General features: G+C 43.8%; 1 protein-coding gene across 1 annotated transcript in view; it reads right to left on the bottom strand.

Moving 5' to 3' along the window:
• The window catches only part of GRIN2B (glutamate ionotropic receptor NMDA type subunit 2B), a 306,554-nt gene that overhangs the window by 160,034 nt on the left and 129,596 nt on the right, over window positions 1-16,924 (bottom strand). The window contains exon 4 of the mRNA XM_030548129.1: window positions 8,128-8,726. Within this exon, the coding sequence (XP_030403989.1) occupies window positions 8,128-8,726 (599 nt within the window). The remainder of the gene's footprint in view (window positions 1-8,127; window positions 8,727-16,924) is intronic.

The following is a 16,924-nucleotide window of genomic DNA, read 5'->3' as shown; positions in this document are numbered from 1 at the left end:
GACAGGGAGGAAAGTAGCTTGTGGCAGATCATTCTGCAGTGATGCTTTTAAGTCAGGCCAGTGGTGGCTTTGTTGGGAGAGGGATGGGATGCTGTGGCTTTGCATGTGTGTTTGGTACCATTATAGAGCATTCTTCAGAATCCTTCAAAACCTGAAAACGTAACCTAGCAACCATCCAAATGCAGGGCCTGAGATGGGGCAGGAAGGATACGCCTCGGTGATGGGACAGAGGGCTGTAGAAGCCAACTCTGCTCTGACCATCCATCGGAATGATTTTCTCCCATGCTGCACCTGCTCTGTGCATAAAAAGGGGACTTTAGGTCCCATGGCTGCTAATCCAGCACCTTTGACCAGAAGTGAACTCCCTCTGAGAAACAGACAAGCAAGGCAGGGGCAAAGGAAACCCGTACAGTTAAGTACAGGGAAAATAAAATCAAAAGGAAGGAAGCAAACCATTTCCCAAGGCTCTATAGAGACAGAAAGAGAGTGCGAGCATGAGAGGACAGGGGGAGACAATGACAAAGAAATGGAGAGAGCCCATGAGTGACATGGAAGGCACTGGGCAGCCCCCAGCTGGCTGCTACGGCTGCTGCTGGAAACACGACAGGAGTGAACAGATTTCAACAGCAGAGATCTCTAATCTGTCAACAGCAGTCACTCCACGTGCAACCAGCCAGCATGGCACAGGAATCTGGTGCGAGCCTGAGGGCAGTCGGACTTGCCAACTGCTAGGAACATAATGAATTGCTAATGAGATCCCGGCTCAGAGGCTTTAAGAGGTCAAGTGATAATCATGCTCCAGCACCCTCCCTTTCCCCCAAAATCTCCCTTTACCTCTGATTTAAACATCACATCCCCAAGTGCCTTCTTCATTCCAGTGGCTAAGGATGAAGTCCAAAGCTCAGTGCCTCCATGTGACCCATCCTCAGTCACCCCTCCCCCCATGGTGAGCAGTTCTGCTATCTAAGGACTAGACTGTGTAACCCTCCATGCAATCAGTGAGCAGTTATTCATGTGTGTAGCCTCACTGACTTCAATGGGACTGTTTGTGTGAGTAAGCATGCACATTTGTGAACAAGGGGTTCGCAATCTAGCCCCACAAAACAAGAAGTCCCAGACACGTCCTCTTCATCTCAACTCCTCCTCCAGCCTCCACCCCAGACCCCTGCTCTGAACTCCTGAAAGACATAGGATCAAATTCAGCCCTGGGACAAGCTGGCATGACTCCCATTAAAATTAAAGGAAGTGATTGTTTCTGGGTTGAATCTGGCACAGAGTATCTTTTCTAATTTTGGAAGATGGGGTAAGAGGGGGGATGCAGGAGAACTCTGTGTCAGGGGGTAGGGATTGGAGGGCAGGCTAAAAAGGAGAGCACCATGCCAGGGTGTGTATGTTATATACATAGGGACCCTAGTCCCCCCAGGGCTGGCAATCCAACATGTATAGTTACACAGGAGAGCACCATAGGGGCTATATAAGAGAAGCCCTGAGTAAAGCCAACATGGTGATGTGTATAGGAAAACACCACAATCAGAGTGGGGAAGGGGGCAAATATCATTTGGTGTATCCAAGACTGGGTTAAAAAGAAAAGTGATACCTCCAATAAGAACTGACTAAATGAGTGGTCTCTCCTAGCTGTGGGTATCCCTCCAACCATTTGAGAATGAATGGGCCAAATTCAACCCTAGTGTAAATTAACTGACTTCCAGGAATTTCCACCAAATATTAATTTGGCTCAGTGTTTTTAGCCACAAAAGTCTAAGGGAATAAATGGTGTGAATGTGATGCCCTCCATTTCACCACAAGTGGCATGATATACATGTCAGGAACCAGTGGGTCTATCATAATCTGGGAGAAGCAACTTTAAAAGGCAGTGCTGAAGTGCTCCTCTCAGCGACACAGCTAGAGTTTTGTTTTATTTTATTTTACTTTATTTTATTTTTATTTATTGTGAAAAAGTCTCTGATCCCTTTCTAACCCAACCCCCCCACACACACATTTTGAGCACTGTCAGTACCCTCAAGAAACATCCAACTGTTACTGTCCTGCCTACACTTAGCCACAATGCAGTCTCTAGCAATGAGAACGAATTCCAGTCAATTCAGGGCATCTGCCATAAATCCTTCTACCACAAGAGCTCTCCGGGGTGCTGAATCAAACTGGCTGGTCCAGGAAGGTTACGACTAGTTCTCTGCTTCCAGAGAACAGGGCTGAAACAAGATCCCAAAGGACACAGGTCACTAACTCTATTATACTCTAAGGGAGAGACATCTGGATCCCAACTGTCTATATTCTTATCCAGTGAAGAAATTCATGAGTACATGCTTATTTCAAGTACTTCCTCTGATCACTGATTCTTAAGATCTGCATCCAACCAACCATCCCCAACCTGTTCCTAATTGCCAATAGGGAAATATGACTCTACAAGAATTGAGTTCAGTTTGAGTTGTTTCAGACAGAATTTCCAAACTGTTTACTTAGGTTCCCAATAAATTTCTGAACTACTTGGCTTGGGAGGTTCCAGAGACAAGAGTTCATGTCACCCACATGGAGAGGTATCAAAGGTACACCCCACACACACCAATCCGGTTTACCAAATGTTTTTAGAGGGTGGGAAATTGAATCTGCCTTTTCCCTCTTTTTGTTACATCTCTTTGCACAGTCAGTGTAATCCCATGTTTGGGTTTCATTCCAAAGCAAATGCTTCAGTACTCTCTTTATTAAAATGAAAAGTGATGTGTGCAGACTGGTGCTAAATGAGAGACTATTAAAGCAAATCAGTCTAGAATTCATTAGTAACCCTACAACAACAAACTAGTAGTAATGGACCAGCATTCACAAGCAGCCTTGACAGCAACCAGTCAGTAGAAACAGCCCATGTCTCATGGAAGTCTCTATAATAAGAATACAGTGTATACTGCCCAGTGATCATAAGCAACCATACAAAAAGAACAAGCTTCTGCTTGTGAAACCATGTGTCCCAGAAATAATATTTTTCCCATGATTCATCCCCAAGCTCCAGCCTCAAGAATGCCTGTGTTATTTATTTATTCATTCATTCATTCATTCACATTTCCAAAATCTAACTATACGTGTCCATCCTGGGCAACTATCTCATACATTAAAGTCACAAGAAACAAAGGACTCCCATAAATATATCCACCCTAGTCCACTTCCTTCCCAGCAGCCTTAGAGAAGAGAGAGAATAGATAGGCTTGCAGCATATCTGGAAGGTTAACAAATCTGGCTCTGGCAGACAAAATGGGGAGTGAGTTTAGGGTGACCAGATAGTAAGTGTGAAAAATTGGGACAAGGGGTGGGAGGTAATAGGAGCCCATATAAAAAAAAGCCCCCAAAATCAGGACTGTCCCTATAAAATCAGGACATCTGGTCACCCTAAATGAGTTCCAAAACTGAGGGTCTTTCACGGAATATGCCCTTCAGGAAGCTCCCTCTCCTCACTTCTGGTGATCTCAGCTGGTGTACTATGGCAGAAGGGTAGAGGAGATCTCTCAGATAACTTGATCCCATCCCATTTAGGGCTTTATCTCATCAGATGTAACCTTCCTATACTGGCAACTCTGGATCTCCAGACCCGTGCCCAGATACCCTCTCCATGATGCTAAGAGAGAAACTGAACAGGCCCTGGGCACTAATAGGAATGAATGGGAAAAAAGTTTAATTTTTGGATTTGGAGGTCCTAATGTTCAGTTTATATGTGGACCCTGAATCTAAATATCACATAATCCAAATATCAACCAATTCACTGGGCCCAGTCCCTTCAAGCAAAACTTAGACTGTGTACATGTTGGTAGTACAGTTGGCTACTTCACCAGGTGGACTGATGTTCCCACTACGTAATTCACTTGCACCACCCATACAAGACATGTTTATGCATTTTGGTGTACCACACTCATTTGCTGATAGAAGAGCTCTTTTCACCAGTGTGGCATTCCAACACTCCATCAGGAAGCTAAGCATTTGAGGCTATCTCCAGAGCAACCTCTCAGAGAGGAACAAAAAGATCTATAGGAGAAAAATCTCCCCACATGTAGAAAATGACCATTATAATATGTGGGACAAATATTTCTCAGAGTGCCATTTCCCTATTTAACTAGTAGAGCTATTTACCAGTAGTTATTTTTAGGAAGAAATCTGCATGATCTACTAATCAGGATCAAAGACCCACATCCCTAATCTACCTCAAAGAAGCATCAGCTTCAAAGTAGACAGGAAACTACAGTTTCTACATGAGACTACTACTACTATTAGCACCACACAAGGTGAAAGAAAGAGTCCGGATGGGAGCCCATCCTTTTTCTGATGCACTCTGCATACGGACATTCATTCACACAAAATTTTGCTTGCACAAATGTTTGCAACAGTGAACTTAAAGGGGGTGAGAGAACATGATGAACCAAAATACTGTTTCTAATTCTCTAAACTGTTCAGATACCTTTTCCCCATTATTTGCCCTATTCTATTGACTACTAATGGAGCCAACAGAAACAGAGAATATTTGATTTTGGCTGCATCCTGAGCTACATGTACATCCCAAAAATAGATTGGCTAGCAGTGGTCAGGATTCAAGCACAGACCCTGGGAAATGACTAATTCATAGCCTTAACTCATAAAGTGCTTAAGATGAACTAAATTAAACTTTTCTTTAGCTTGATGTGCCATTCTTTCTAGGATAGAACGGGAAAATTCCTTCATCGTGTTACCTCCCAGCTATGGATTTGAAGCAATTGGGACCTACTTTGGCTTAGACAGCAGTTTCTGAAATATCAACTCCATGGCTATCAGTTGATCCTGGTGTATTAGCAGATCATGCAAAGTTTGTAGATAACCCCCACCCATCATGCTCATGTATATATATTTCTCGACTCTGCCTAGGCATATTGGGGGTAACTGCAAGCTGCAGATGGCTTCATGTAGTACTGTAGGGGTCCATTGACACCCTGCAGTTAGTATTCTGGAAAATTGCAGTCCAATCCCAAGCATTTCCAACCTTTTAAATCCATTCATATATTGCTCCTATATATTGTATTGTATATAGTGTATAACTACTATAGGATCCATTGAGATGAAAGCAACTAGAAAAATACATTTTTATTTACTATCTGGTACCCATGAAAAATGAACAGGTTGATAGACTTTAGGGCCCAGCTAAACAAAGCTGTTAAGCATGTGCTCAAAGTTTAGTGCCTGGTAAGTCGGGTTGAAGGCAGTAAAATGTAAAGGCCTGAACCAAAGCCCATTAAAGTAATGGGAGGACTTCCATTGACTTCAGTGTACTTTGGATCAGGCTCTAAGTGTGTGAGAATTGGGGGGCATACAAGGTCTCTCACCTCCTTTTTTCGCACATTCACATATCTTTTGAGTTGAGGCAACAAGGCATATGGTACCTTCAGATATTTATGGCCAAAATTTTAAAAAGTGACTTCAAGGTCTTAGGTGCCTAACTTAAGACACTATAAAGGGGCCCAATTTTAAGGAAAGGCTGAGCTTGCACCCTCCCTCTGAAAATCAGGCTTTTTGACAGTGTCTCAAAGAGGGCACCAAAATATTGATGCATAGAACAGAGTCTGGAGATGATTGTGGGAGAAATGGAAGAATGGGATATCAAAATTAGCAGAGTATGTGTTAGCTATAAGAGAACACTAGACAAAAACAGCAAAGAGTCCTGTGGCACCTTATAGACTAACAGACGTATTGCAGCACGAGCTTTTGTGGGTGAATACTCACGTCTGTTAGTCTATAAGGTGCCACAGGATTCTTTTCTGCTTTTACAGATCCAGACTAACACGGCTACCCCTCTGATACTAGACAAAAACAGCGGCAGATAAAATCACTAGGCACATTGAAGGCCAAAAGAAGAGGTCTGCATTTTCATCTGTGACTAGTGATTTTAGCTGCCACCATTTTGGGGTGTCCAACTTGATACATATCAAAGACAATTGATTTTCCAAAGCCTGGGGCTCAGCAATTTCTGAAAATCAGGCCTCTTTAAGGTGAATCCAGCTGGGAACCGAAAATTACTAGTCACTTGAAAATGTAGACCAAAAAGCTTTACCTTAATGCTGTGGTTGGTAACTTTGTATGCATTAGATTTAAAACTTTCCCTATTGCATCACTCAGAAGAAGAATAGAGAAGAAATACAGAAGAATAGGGAAGACTGAGCTCAGGAGGAGGCTGCTAATGACCATAGTCAAAGTAGTTTTCACAGGAGCAGAGCAGGCAGAAGCCAGACTGGAAGAGATTAAGAAGAGGAAGTTAGACAATGTGAACTGGCAGCATGGTCAAGGAGTGTGCAGACAAAAGGGAATTAGGAAATGGAAGAATAGTTAAAAAAATAGGGAGACAGAGAGAAGGCTTTTTCCTTAAGATCCCATTACTTGGGCAATAGAAACCTGCACTGGGCAAAGCAGTGAAGGAAACAATCCTATATTGACACAGAGGAGGATGGCTGCAGGGGTGGTCAGCATGCGAAGGGAGATCTTTTCTCTCTTGATGTTTTTCTATGATTTAATGATACTGTCCAGTAAGGAAACTTCCTTATTTATCCTTCTACCTGAACTAACTGGAGAAGACCCTCCACTCCTCTTTACACATGAACAAGGGGGCTCCTGTCCTATTTGCATTTGATCCTATTATGATCCGAATGCAGGGACTTAAGGGATGTCAGTAAGCGGTTCTTTACCAGTGTGAACTAGGAATTGTGGCAGAACCAAAAGGCTTTGGATAAGTGACATGCAATTTGATAAACAATTACAATGAAGTACCTGCCATAGTCAGTAAGGGCCAGATTTTTCAGAAACACACACTATAGCTAAAGTCAATGAGATCTGTAAATGTTCATCACCTCTGAAAAATCAAGCCCTGATTGTCCCAGAAACACACTACAAACCTGCTCTACGCAGACTTTGACATCTGGTACAAATTGTACCTGATGAATCAGAGCATGCAGACCACCCAGTGACAACACTTGATAGACCTACCGTATTTGCACTGTGCCATGATATTTACATCAAAGCAAATGACAAAAATGCATGCACTTTGTGGAGACCCCCTTTGGAGAGTGTAAGCTGGATTCCTCCCACCCTTGTCCACCAGCAGCAATAGGCCCGACCAAGGATGTCTATATGCATAGACCGAGCAGCAAGTCATTAGAGCATGACAACCCAACCCTCCAGAATCCATTAAGCCAGATGAGGATTTTGCATCACTTCTCAATTCAGGTTTCCTTCCCTGGACTGGTATAACATACTGACGCTCTGAGGGGCAGAGATGGGAAGAGGAAGGAAATCCAGTGCTATGGGTACTAGCCTGGGGATTCAGGAGACTGAGATTCAACACCCTGCTCCACCACAGACATCCTGAGTGACCTGAGGCAAGTCACATAGCCCCTCTCTATGCACTTCCCATTTGTAAATGGGGATAATACTTCCCTACCTCATAGGCGTATGGGTAGGATGAATATATTCAAGATTGTGAGGCACTCAGAAACTACAGTAATGGGGGCCATATAAATACCTAATAGAAATATTGCTCATTACCTGGACCACTGTGTGCATTGTTGGCAGTGGAGAGGGGGTCAAACCCAGGACCTTCTGGGTCTAAATACATGAGCATCCAGAGGTTGGGCTAGAAGACCCAAGTCTGTTAGACAAGTTTTTATCAGCCTTTATGCATTCCCCAGCCATTATTAGAAGGGGACAGAGCAGGACTCTGAGTGGGTATGCGTTATATACTCTTTTATGCAAAGACACTGTTAAGAACCATAGGATCCATTCTTGTCACACACACATGGAATCTTTCATCCTTGGAAACATGCACACAGACTTTTGCACTATGCAGTCACTGTTCATCCACCTCCTGGGTGCTCTGGCTCCTGTTCTGTATTGACATTCATACCAGCACCACCAAGAGCTGTTGAAGTGGCAGCATGAAAGGACATGAACCATCTCAGAACTGGCCAGACCATTAAAAACCTTCCATTTGCTCAGCTTCCAATTAATACAATCTTGGGTTGCTCTCCCTACTGGTCTCCTAAATGCCACAAACTTCAGAAGTGTTTTTCAGATGCCTGCTTGTAACCCCCACTTCGCACCCATTCCCCTTACCTGTTCAGCATGTTGGACTGGTAGATTCGTTTCTCCTGGGTGTTGTAACAGCTGCTCTTGGGCTCAGGGATGAAGCTGTGTTCAGACAGCATGTCAGAAGCAGCCGTGGTGATTATGGCTATCCCATCCCTTACCCTGGCAGGAAGGCCATAGTCCCACTCATCGTATGACACAGAGATGAGGCCAGTGGGGAACTCAGATGGCACTGTGTCTGTATCCCCTGCCACCAGGCTGGGAACGATCCATGTGTAAGCATAGCCTGTCAGACCCACAGAGTTGGCCACCTCAAAGATGTAGGTGGCCTCTTCCTTGGTGCAGTAAAGGAGTATAACAGGGCTCTGGAGCTTCTTGAGCTGGTTTTGGATCTTTGAGTCTCCATCATCCAGGGACATGTCCAGCAAGAGGACCTCCTCCAGCTCCCAGCCCACGAAGCTGTTCTCAATGGTGCTGCGGATCTTGTTGACGAAGTCCTGGTAGCCAGGGAAGTAGGTAGTGACAATGGAGAAGATGTACCAATCGTATTCTTCCATGATGTTGAGCATAACAGAGGCTTGCTGTTCTATTGATGGGCCAAACTGGAAGAACATGGATGACTCATCCTAGAACAGAATGAAAAAGAGAGAGAAAAAACAAGAAGGGGGTCAAAGAAAATAAAAAAACAAGTTCATGGCCAAGTCCAACGAGTGGGGGGAAAGAGCAGATAGGCTATACACCTCTTTTCTTTGTGTTTCGGGCAGGTGTGAGAGTTCTCAGGACACCAAGGACTGTGAGCCACCTTGTTATCTCCTGCCTCCTGCAAGAGGGAGGCTTTCTTGTGGAAGCTGAATATCAGCTCTCTGGCATCACCTGCCTTTCAGCCAACCAAGCACCCTTTCCTCTGGGTTATGCCAGCCCTAACTTTGCCTTTCAGGGTAACAATAGATGCACTCAAACCCCCAGTTCTTGCACATCATTCCCCTGTGATATCCAGTCCCTGACCATGGCTGCCCTCAGAAATTTCAGGTCCTCTGCACCCCATGTACTCCAATTTACCAGTTTTAACTTAAACCACCACTCCTGTAACCCCCAGCACTTGTGAGTGCTTACCATAAAATGAAAGTAACGTATTTATTTTTTCTTAAATAAAATAACTGGAAATGAGAAAAAGTGATGGAAGCAAATGGTTACAACATCAAACAAATCAAAAAATGTGAACCCGGGTCTACACTTATCAGTAGTTACCTTTCCTCACAAAGTTCAGTCTGTTGCAGAGCCAGAATCCAAATGTTCATGAAAGCCCCCTGCTTCTTAAGGGCTTTCCTCAGTGAATGAATACAGAGGGTATTTCCCTACACTCTGTTATACTGAAACAATTTTTTGTTTTTATTCATAGTCAGGGCAATCTCCTGCCTGCTATAATGTTCCATTTAACCTCTGAGTGGTTTTGGTCATTTGGAATTGTCTTTGATGATTTCTGGGATGTTGCAAGGGTATACAGTCGTACCTTGCATTACCTTGCCAGTTGACTAGGGAGGGGTAATGCCCTCATGCTTGAATGGGTCATCACATTACACCTGGTGACTAATTTTTACTCTGAGTTCATAAAGTATACTTTCAATATAAATAAATTATTCCTTAAATACTAGCTGTACATACATCTCACAAGGATTATGAATCTCAACAAGTTACGAGCTTTCTGTAGATGCTGTACATGTTACTCTTCATGGATAAATATCCTGTAAGATATGTGTTTGGTGCAGTGAGTTTGTCAGGTCCTGAATGAGAGATGTTTTCTAAGAACAGGGGACCCTTTGCCAAAGAACCTCTGTGTTACAACAAGGTTCAAGGATTATTATTGTTAACAACAGAGCTGGGCAAATACCAAGGGGGAGGGAAAGAAAATATTTTATGTTGGTTGTTCTTGTTTTCTTTTTGTTGGTGGCTATTTGAAGCTTTTAGGGGTTTGGAATATTAGAAGTAATCCTGGAAGAGAAGGATGAATGGGTTCAGTGTAGATGAGATCACAGGAACAGAATAAATGCTGTTTCTATTGGTGGTGTTTTTCTTATCCCTCCACCTGTATTAGGTTGCCTTTCTTACCATGCTCAGGCCTTTGCATGAAAGAAAAATTAAAATGAATCAATTTTAAAACCCCAAAAAGTGATCTTTAGAAAGAGCTTTTTACAAATCCCAGTTAGCCAATGGCGCAGTGACAGTGTTTCCCATTAGGGCAGTTCACAATACATCAGACTTGAAATTTGTCAATGGTCCAGTGTAATTTTACATCCCTGCTTTTCCCCAATCCATGTTGGAAAGGAATGAAGGAAACATTTCCAAAGTAGTTTCATGTATGGACTGATCTTATGTCCTTTAAAATCAAGGTAAAACTCCCATTGACTTCAATGGCATAGGATTGAGCCCCTAAAAAATGGTAGAATTAAATGCTGGAGTTCTACCACATGAGCAGAGATTCATGTGACAATAAGTTGGACCATCCACAGCCAGTTTTAAGAATGAAGCACTGGTCTTGCCTCTTCCCAGCAAGCCTGAAGAATTAGAACAGAGGTCCTTCAGGAGATATACGGGTGTTCTAGGTCGGAGGGAATCCATTGCACACAATAAACCAATAAATGCCCTAAAACTTTACCTCAGGACGTACACAAATTTAGAATAGAGTGAAGAGCAGATCTCTACCAAAACCATCCTCCTACTGTCTGGCAGGCAAAGCTGCTTTTCAGCAGAAGTCCCAGCTAAATCATCCATCCATTCTTTTCTTAAGAATGTTTTTGATTATCTGCTTCCACTGTGTCTCCTTTAGCAGAATATTCCATAGCTGAGTAATGCTGGAAAGAAAAGCCTATTCCAGTAGTCAGACGTAACCTGCTTGGTTCACTTTCCAGACCTGATCTTGTGTTGTCCCTTAACCCTCTGTAAGCTATGGCAGTGGTTCGCAACGAGGAGTATGCATACCCCTCAAGGTACACAGAAGTCTTCCAGGGTATAATACTCATCTAGATATCAACTCATCTAGATATTTGCCTAGTTTTACAACAGACTACATAAAAAGCATTAGCAAAGTCAGTATAAACTAAAATTTCATACAGACAATGACTTGTTTATACCCCTCTATAAACTATACACTGAGCTGTAAGTACAATATTTATTTTCCAATTGATTTAGTTTATAATTATATGGTAAAAATGAGAAAGTCAGCAAATTTTCAGTAATAGCGTGGCTGTGACACTTTTGTATTTTTATGTCTGATCTTGTAAGAAAGTAGTTTTTAAGTGAGGTGAAACTTGGGGGTACACAAGACAAAATCAGACTCCTGAAAGGGGTACAATAGTCTGGAAAGTAGTTGAGAGCCACTGAGCTATGATATTTAAACAACAGTGAGGTCAGTTATCCCACCAAATTCTCTCTCCATTTTTAAAAGTAGTGTTAACACCACTCCTAGAACACTGCATGCAGTTCTGAGCATCTCAAAAAAGCAGAAAAATAATAGCAACTTGAAAGCAAGTCAGAGAACAACCAAAATTAACCAAAGTCCTTATTTGTGTCCCATGTATTCTGTGGCTGGAACTAGTCAGAATTCACTCTTTGCCACAAAAATCTCATCTTTCTTTAAAAAGATACATTTCTAGCCTTGATGGTTATGAGGGAAAAAAAACATGAAAACGTGACCCAAATGTAAACTAATGCAGTGACATCTGAGTTTGAAGACAACCTGAACAAATAGCTCTGAGACATTTCATTGTAATGAACTGTTAACTCTGAAACCTGAAGATGACAATGTATTGCATATTGAACACTGAAACTAGAGATAAATCTTAAAATAAATTTAATATAAAAACAACACAGGGAGCTATACTGATTGTATTATTCATCTTCATATTAAATTCAATAAAATCCTCCTTTTCAGAAATTTATCTAAAGCTGCTACAGAATTTCCATAATTTCTACCAAAGACTCACAGAACTGAGGGACTTAGCCATAGATAGGACCCTTCCAAATTCACGGCCGTGAACAATGTGTCACGGACCGTGAAATCTGCTCTCCCCCATGAAATCTGGCTATTGTAGGGGAGACCAGATTTCACAGAGTTATGTGGCTGGAGAGTGGCAGCTGCTGGTCGGGAGCCCAGTTCTGAAGGCAGCATCGCCACCAGCTGCAGCACAGAAGTGAGAGTGGCATGGTATGGGGGGGCATCAATATTTGCGGAGGCAGGGCTGGACTTACAGGTGGGTGAGTGGGTGACCACCCAGGGCCCTGGTCACTTGTTCCACTCACCCACACAGCCAGCCCAAAGCCCCTTTAACTCCCAAGTAATGGGTCTGGAGTCAGGGAGGGGCAGGGTTGAGGGCACCCCAACCAGGAGCTCCTACTATGACTGGGGCTCCAGGTGCTAGTCCTGGATGGGCTGGGGTGGGACAGGACTTCTTCTTCCTCTGCACGGGCTGCTCCTGACGTCAGGTCAGACCCATCTCCAGGAATCTCCCCCAGCTTCATGAAGCTCCATGGCTGCTGGCTGGGAGCCCAGTTCTGAAGGCAGAGTTGCTGCCAGCAGCAATGCAGAAGTGAGGGTGGTATAGTATGGTATTGCCATCCTTACTTCCCCGCTGCTGCTGGCAGTGGTGCTGCCTTCAGAGCTGGGCACCCAGCCAGCAGCTGCTCTCTGGCTGCCAGCCTGTAAAGAAAGAGCAGCACAGAAGTATGAGTGGCAATACCATGACCCCCACACACGCACATTATAACTTCATGACCCCCCATGAACTCATTTTGGGTAGGGACCCCCACAGCTACGATACTGTGACATTTCAGATGTAAATATCTGAAACCATGAATTTTATGATTTTTAAATCCTATGACTGTGAAATTGACCAAAATGGACCATGAATTTGGTAGGGCCCTAGCTATAGAGTACACAGACCCTGACCCAAGAAAATATTGAAAGAGCTAAAAAATGTATCACTTGGCTAAGTGACACCTAAGAGATGGAAAATAATAAATCTGCTAGCATTTAAAGGGTGTATATATCAAGGAGGAAAAGGACTTGTTTAGGATTGTACTGACACATGGGAGGGGGAGGAGTGACATAACTGAACAAGTTCTTGCCATCCTAACCTTGATGATTTGAAACACATTCAGGTATTATGGGTCAGACATCTTAAACTACAGGACTGTAAAGCCAAACGTCCCGCAGGTTGTTCTACCCCAATGTCTGAGATAGGAAATCTCCGTTTCCACTGCAGCGAAGCTATGAGATCCACACCAACCAAAGCATTGGTGCATTGTGTAAATATGAATAGGATAAAATAAGATAGGTTTTTAAAAGTCTCAGTCTCAGTTTAAATCTCAATTAACAGTACCATCCCGCACAGGTACACACGCATCCTCATCCTCAAATCAAACAGCAGAAGCTAGTTGTCTGTGCAGGTAATAATTAGTCTTGAGCAATTTCATGCATTTTTATTACAACAGCAGCAGGAGGAGGGGGCAACCTCGCCTCAAAACGAGAGGGCTATGATTGTTCAAGCCAGTCCAGCTTTCTGCCTGGCACAATGCTCCTTAGTGCTTAATCAACCCAGCATTTCAATTGGCCAAATGCTCGAGTGCTTCGCTAACTCAGCACTCAGAGAAGAGGGGGGATGGTGGAGGAAAGAGAGGACAATAACAGATAGAGGGACATTTTCTCCTATGATAAATCTGACTTGAGTTGCTGGTAGAAGTGGATGGAAAATCTCACGAAAACGTGTCTGACAAAAAACAAAAAGGAATATTTCCAAAGTGTCACAATTTTTCTCCTTCTCCCTGTTTCCTGACCACATGTAGCTGTTGATCAGGGAGAGGGAGGAGACTCTAAAAAAGCAAGAGGGTTATGGTTCTGGATGAGGGAGGGGGCTAGTTATCACCACTATAGGTAAATTTCTGGGCAAGGTGACAGAAACAATGGAGGTTCTGCTGTTAGGACACCACCCTGCTCAGAAAGATTAAAAATACAGACTTGAAATTGTCCCATTGCTTTCTAACATGCCCAATGCATTTTCCCATCTAGACTTCATAAGTTTCCACAGAGGAACACAGCCCCCAAGATTCCCAGCAGTATTTGGCTTACACTGCCTCCACCTAAAATTTTAAATTAGAGCCACCAGTGACTAGAGATATGGCTAGAGAGCAAGCGTTGGTATTAGCACCAGAGGGCTAATTAAGGGATTGGGTTATAGATGAAGAGGTCATCATTGCAATCTCTGACTTAAAGCCTGTCCTTGCAGTTGCTTCTCATCCATCTCTCCCAGCTGTGGGCCAAATGTTACCCATTGCTAAGTGCTGTATAAGAAAAGAAAAGGTGGCACAAAATCCTCTCAAACATGGAGAGCAGAGATTCCATTGCACAATCCTCACTATAGGTCTGCAGGGTCAGGGATCTGGAGTTTTGCAGAGCTGAGCTGAGGGTGGAGTGGCTGAGTCGACACAGCATGCTCTCCAGCTGACAGATGGCTTCCCACAGAAAATCTGCTCTGAAGTCATTGTTGCTGGAACTAGAAGTAGTGTCATAACGTTAACCCCCTCAAATGGGGATGTTGTATCACAAGTGCATATGTCGCAGCCAGGGGTAATAGCCAATTGCATCCTAACTCTCTTGGGATCTATGCTTTGGGGCTGGGGAGGTCTGAAGTGTCTCAGTGGAGGGAGAGCATTATACAGAGATGGCTCAAGATCCAAAGCGAGTTACCATGTATCCATTTCCCTCAAAGGCAGCATCACTTATCCCCTTTGTGATCCCCAAACACCTTCCCTCTCAGGGGAGAACCAGTCAGAAATTGTATTAGGTTAAGCTGGGAGTTTTCCTCTTACTCCTGGGAGCATAGCATGTCTCTCTCTTTGTGGAGAGGTGCTCCAGCAGCTCAGGCCTCAGTAGCTGCGGCCTCAGCAGCTGGATCAATTGGAGCTGATCACTATCGTTTAACAAGCCATTTGCCTCAAAAATGGCAGGAGGAACCTCAGGGGATGGGGGGGATTCCTCACAAGCTCACTTCTCTCAGCTTCTCTAGATTCCCTAAGCAGGCGGAAGTGATCGCTCCCTCACAGACAACAGCCACTCAGTGCTGTAGCCTGGAATTGACACTGCCTCAATTTCAGGCTCTTTGTGTGGTAGAGACTGGGAATCAACCAAGAATTAATGCAGTTGCAGCAGATCAGTTGTCTTCCAGGCCTACAGAACCCCATACTAAGCAATATAGCATCTGACTTAGTGAAGGGAGGAGATCAATATTCTGTCTTATTTCTGTTTAGGGGTTTTCTTTATGTAACACTCACTTACACAGCGTGGCTGTCTGTCCCCCTCTAGTGGTGGGAACTCATTGATGTGTATGATTTTGCTACTGGCTTCAAGCTAAGAGATGGGACTTTTCGTTCAGGCAATAGAGGCCCATACTTTTAGCTCCCATGGTCAATCCCTGTTGCAGGCATCCTGGCTGGTGGTGTCATTAATATAATTCACACAAGGAGCATGTAGATTACATTTATTCACTTTACAGGCGAGGAGGCATTAGTCAAACTTTTGGAAGACACTTAGGACAGAGTCATCCCTGCACCGGTGCAGGTGTCAGCCCAGGGAGAGTGGAAAGGGGCTTGTGCCACTCCTATTCTAGGGCTGCCAGGGTCCAGTTTGACACTCTGCATTGGCTAGGGCAGCCCCCAGCCCTGTTTCAATGGCTCCACCCTAGCCATGCCTCCTCCTGCACCAGGGGCTCCTACAGTGGCCATGCAGAGTTGGCTCTTTGCATAGCATACAGGCCCCTTTCCTCAGGAGGAAGCTTACACCTGCCCTACAGTCACTTTGCAGCAGCCTGACTAGGCCTAGGGCAATGATAAATCAGGCCCCCAATCTTGCCCCTCCCATTTCCAGTATCACTCATTTTCTTCACTTCGGTTGTTGGGCTTTATGTGATTGTTGAGGGGGTTGGTGACCTGTAATACACAGGTCAGATTAGATTAGATTCTAACCTTAAACTCTAAGACTCCTAGAGGAGAAAGTAGGCATTGTAGTTTAAGTACAGTGGTGGGAGTCAGGAGCCTAGGCTACCTTTGTATCTGGCACCACCACAAAATTGCTGTGTGACCTGAGGCAAGTCATTCAGGGCTATATTTTTAGGCAAGCCTCAGCCCAAGTTACCACAGATGCTGTGGGTGCAAAAAGAGCATCATCAAAAGAGAAGCCACCAGGCCTCTTCTGTCTTTAAAAAAAAGACCCCACCATATACCTATTCATCACAGTCATGGTGGGATGTTTAGTGTTCCTGATGGAAAATGTTATAGAAATTCAAAGTCTTATAATTAATTTTTCTTTGTTTCTCAGGCCTGTTTGTTATAGCAGAGCTGAAATCAAAACAGAACCATTGTTGTTTAAGCATTCGTTTACTCCTGCTTATCCCTACCCCCAACTCACCACGGCCTCAGGCTAGCCTTGAGACAAAGGCTTCCGCTTGTTCTTCTCTCTGCATTTAATTATTATATTTAGTTTTGAAAAATACAATAATTCCTGTACATAGAACTATATGCTGTATCACAGAATTGTGAGCTGTCTATTTGGGACATCCTGTTGGGTTGCTATGGAGAGTAGTGTAGTATGACAGACAAGAGTATTGTGGCTCCTTATAGAGAATAAGATGTGGGATAGAGTCTTTCTTACTCAGTCTCTGTCTCACACACACACAAGAGAAAAGGTGGGTGAGGTAATAGCTTTTATTGGACCAACTTCTGTTGGTGAGAGAGACAAGCTTTCGAGCTTACACAGAGCTCTTCTTCAGGCACACAC

This window comes from Gopherus evgoodei, chromosome 1 (genome assembly GCF_007399415.2).
Source record: "Gopherus evgoodei ecotype Sinaloan lineage chromosome 1, rGopEvg1_v1.p, whole genome shotgun sequence".
NCBI classification, from domain to species: domain Eukaryota; kingdom Metazoa; phylum Chordata; order Testudines; family Testudinidae; genus Gopherus; species Gopherus evgoodei.
This window is presented reverse-complemented; position numbering and strand designations above follow the sequence as displayed.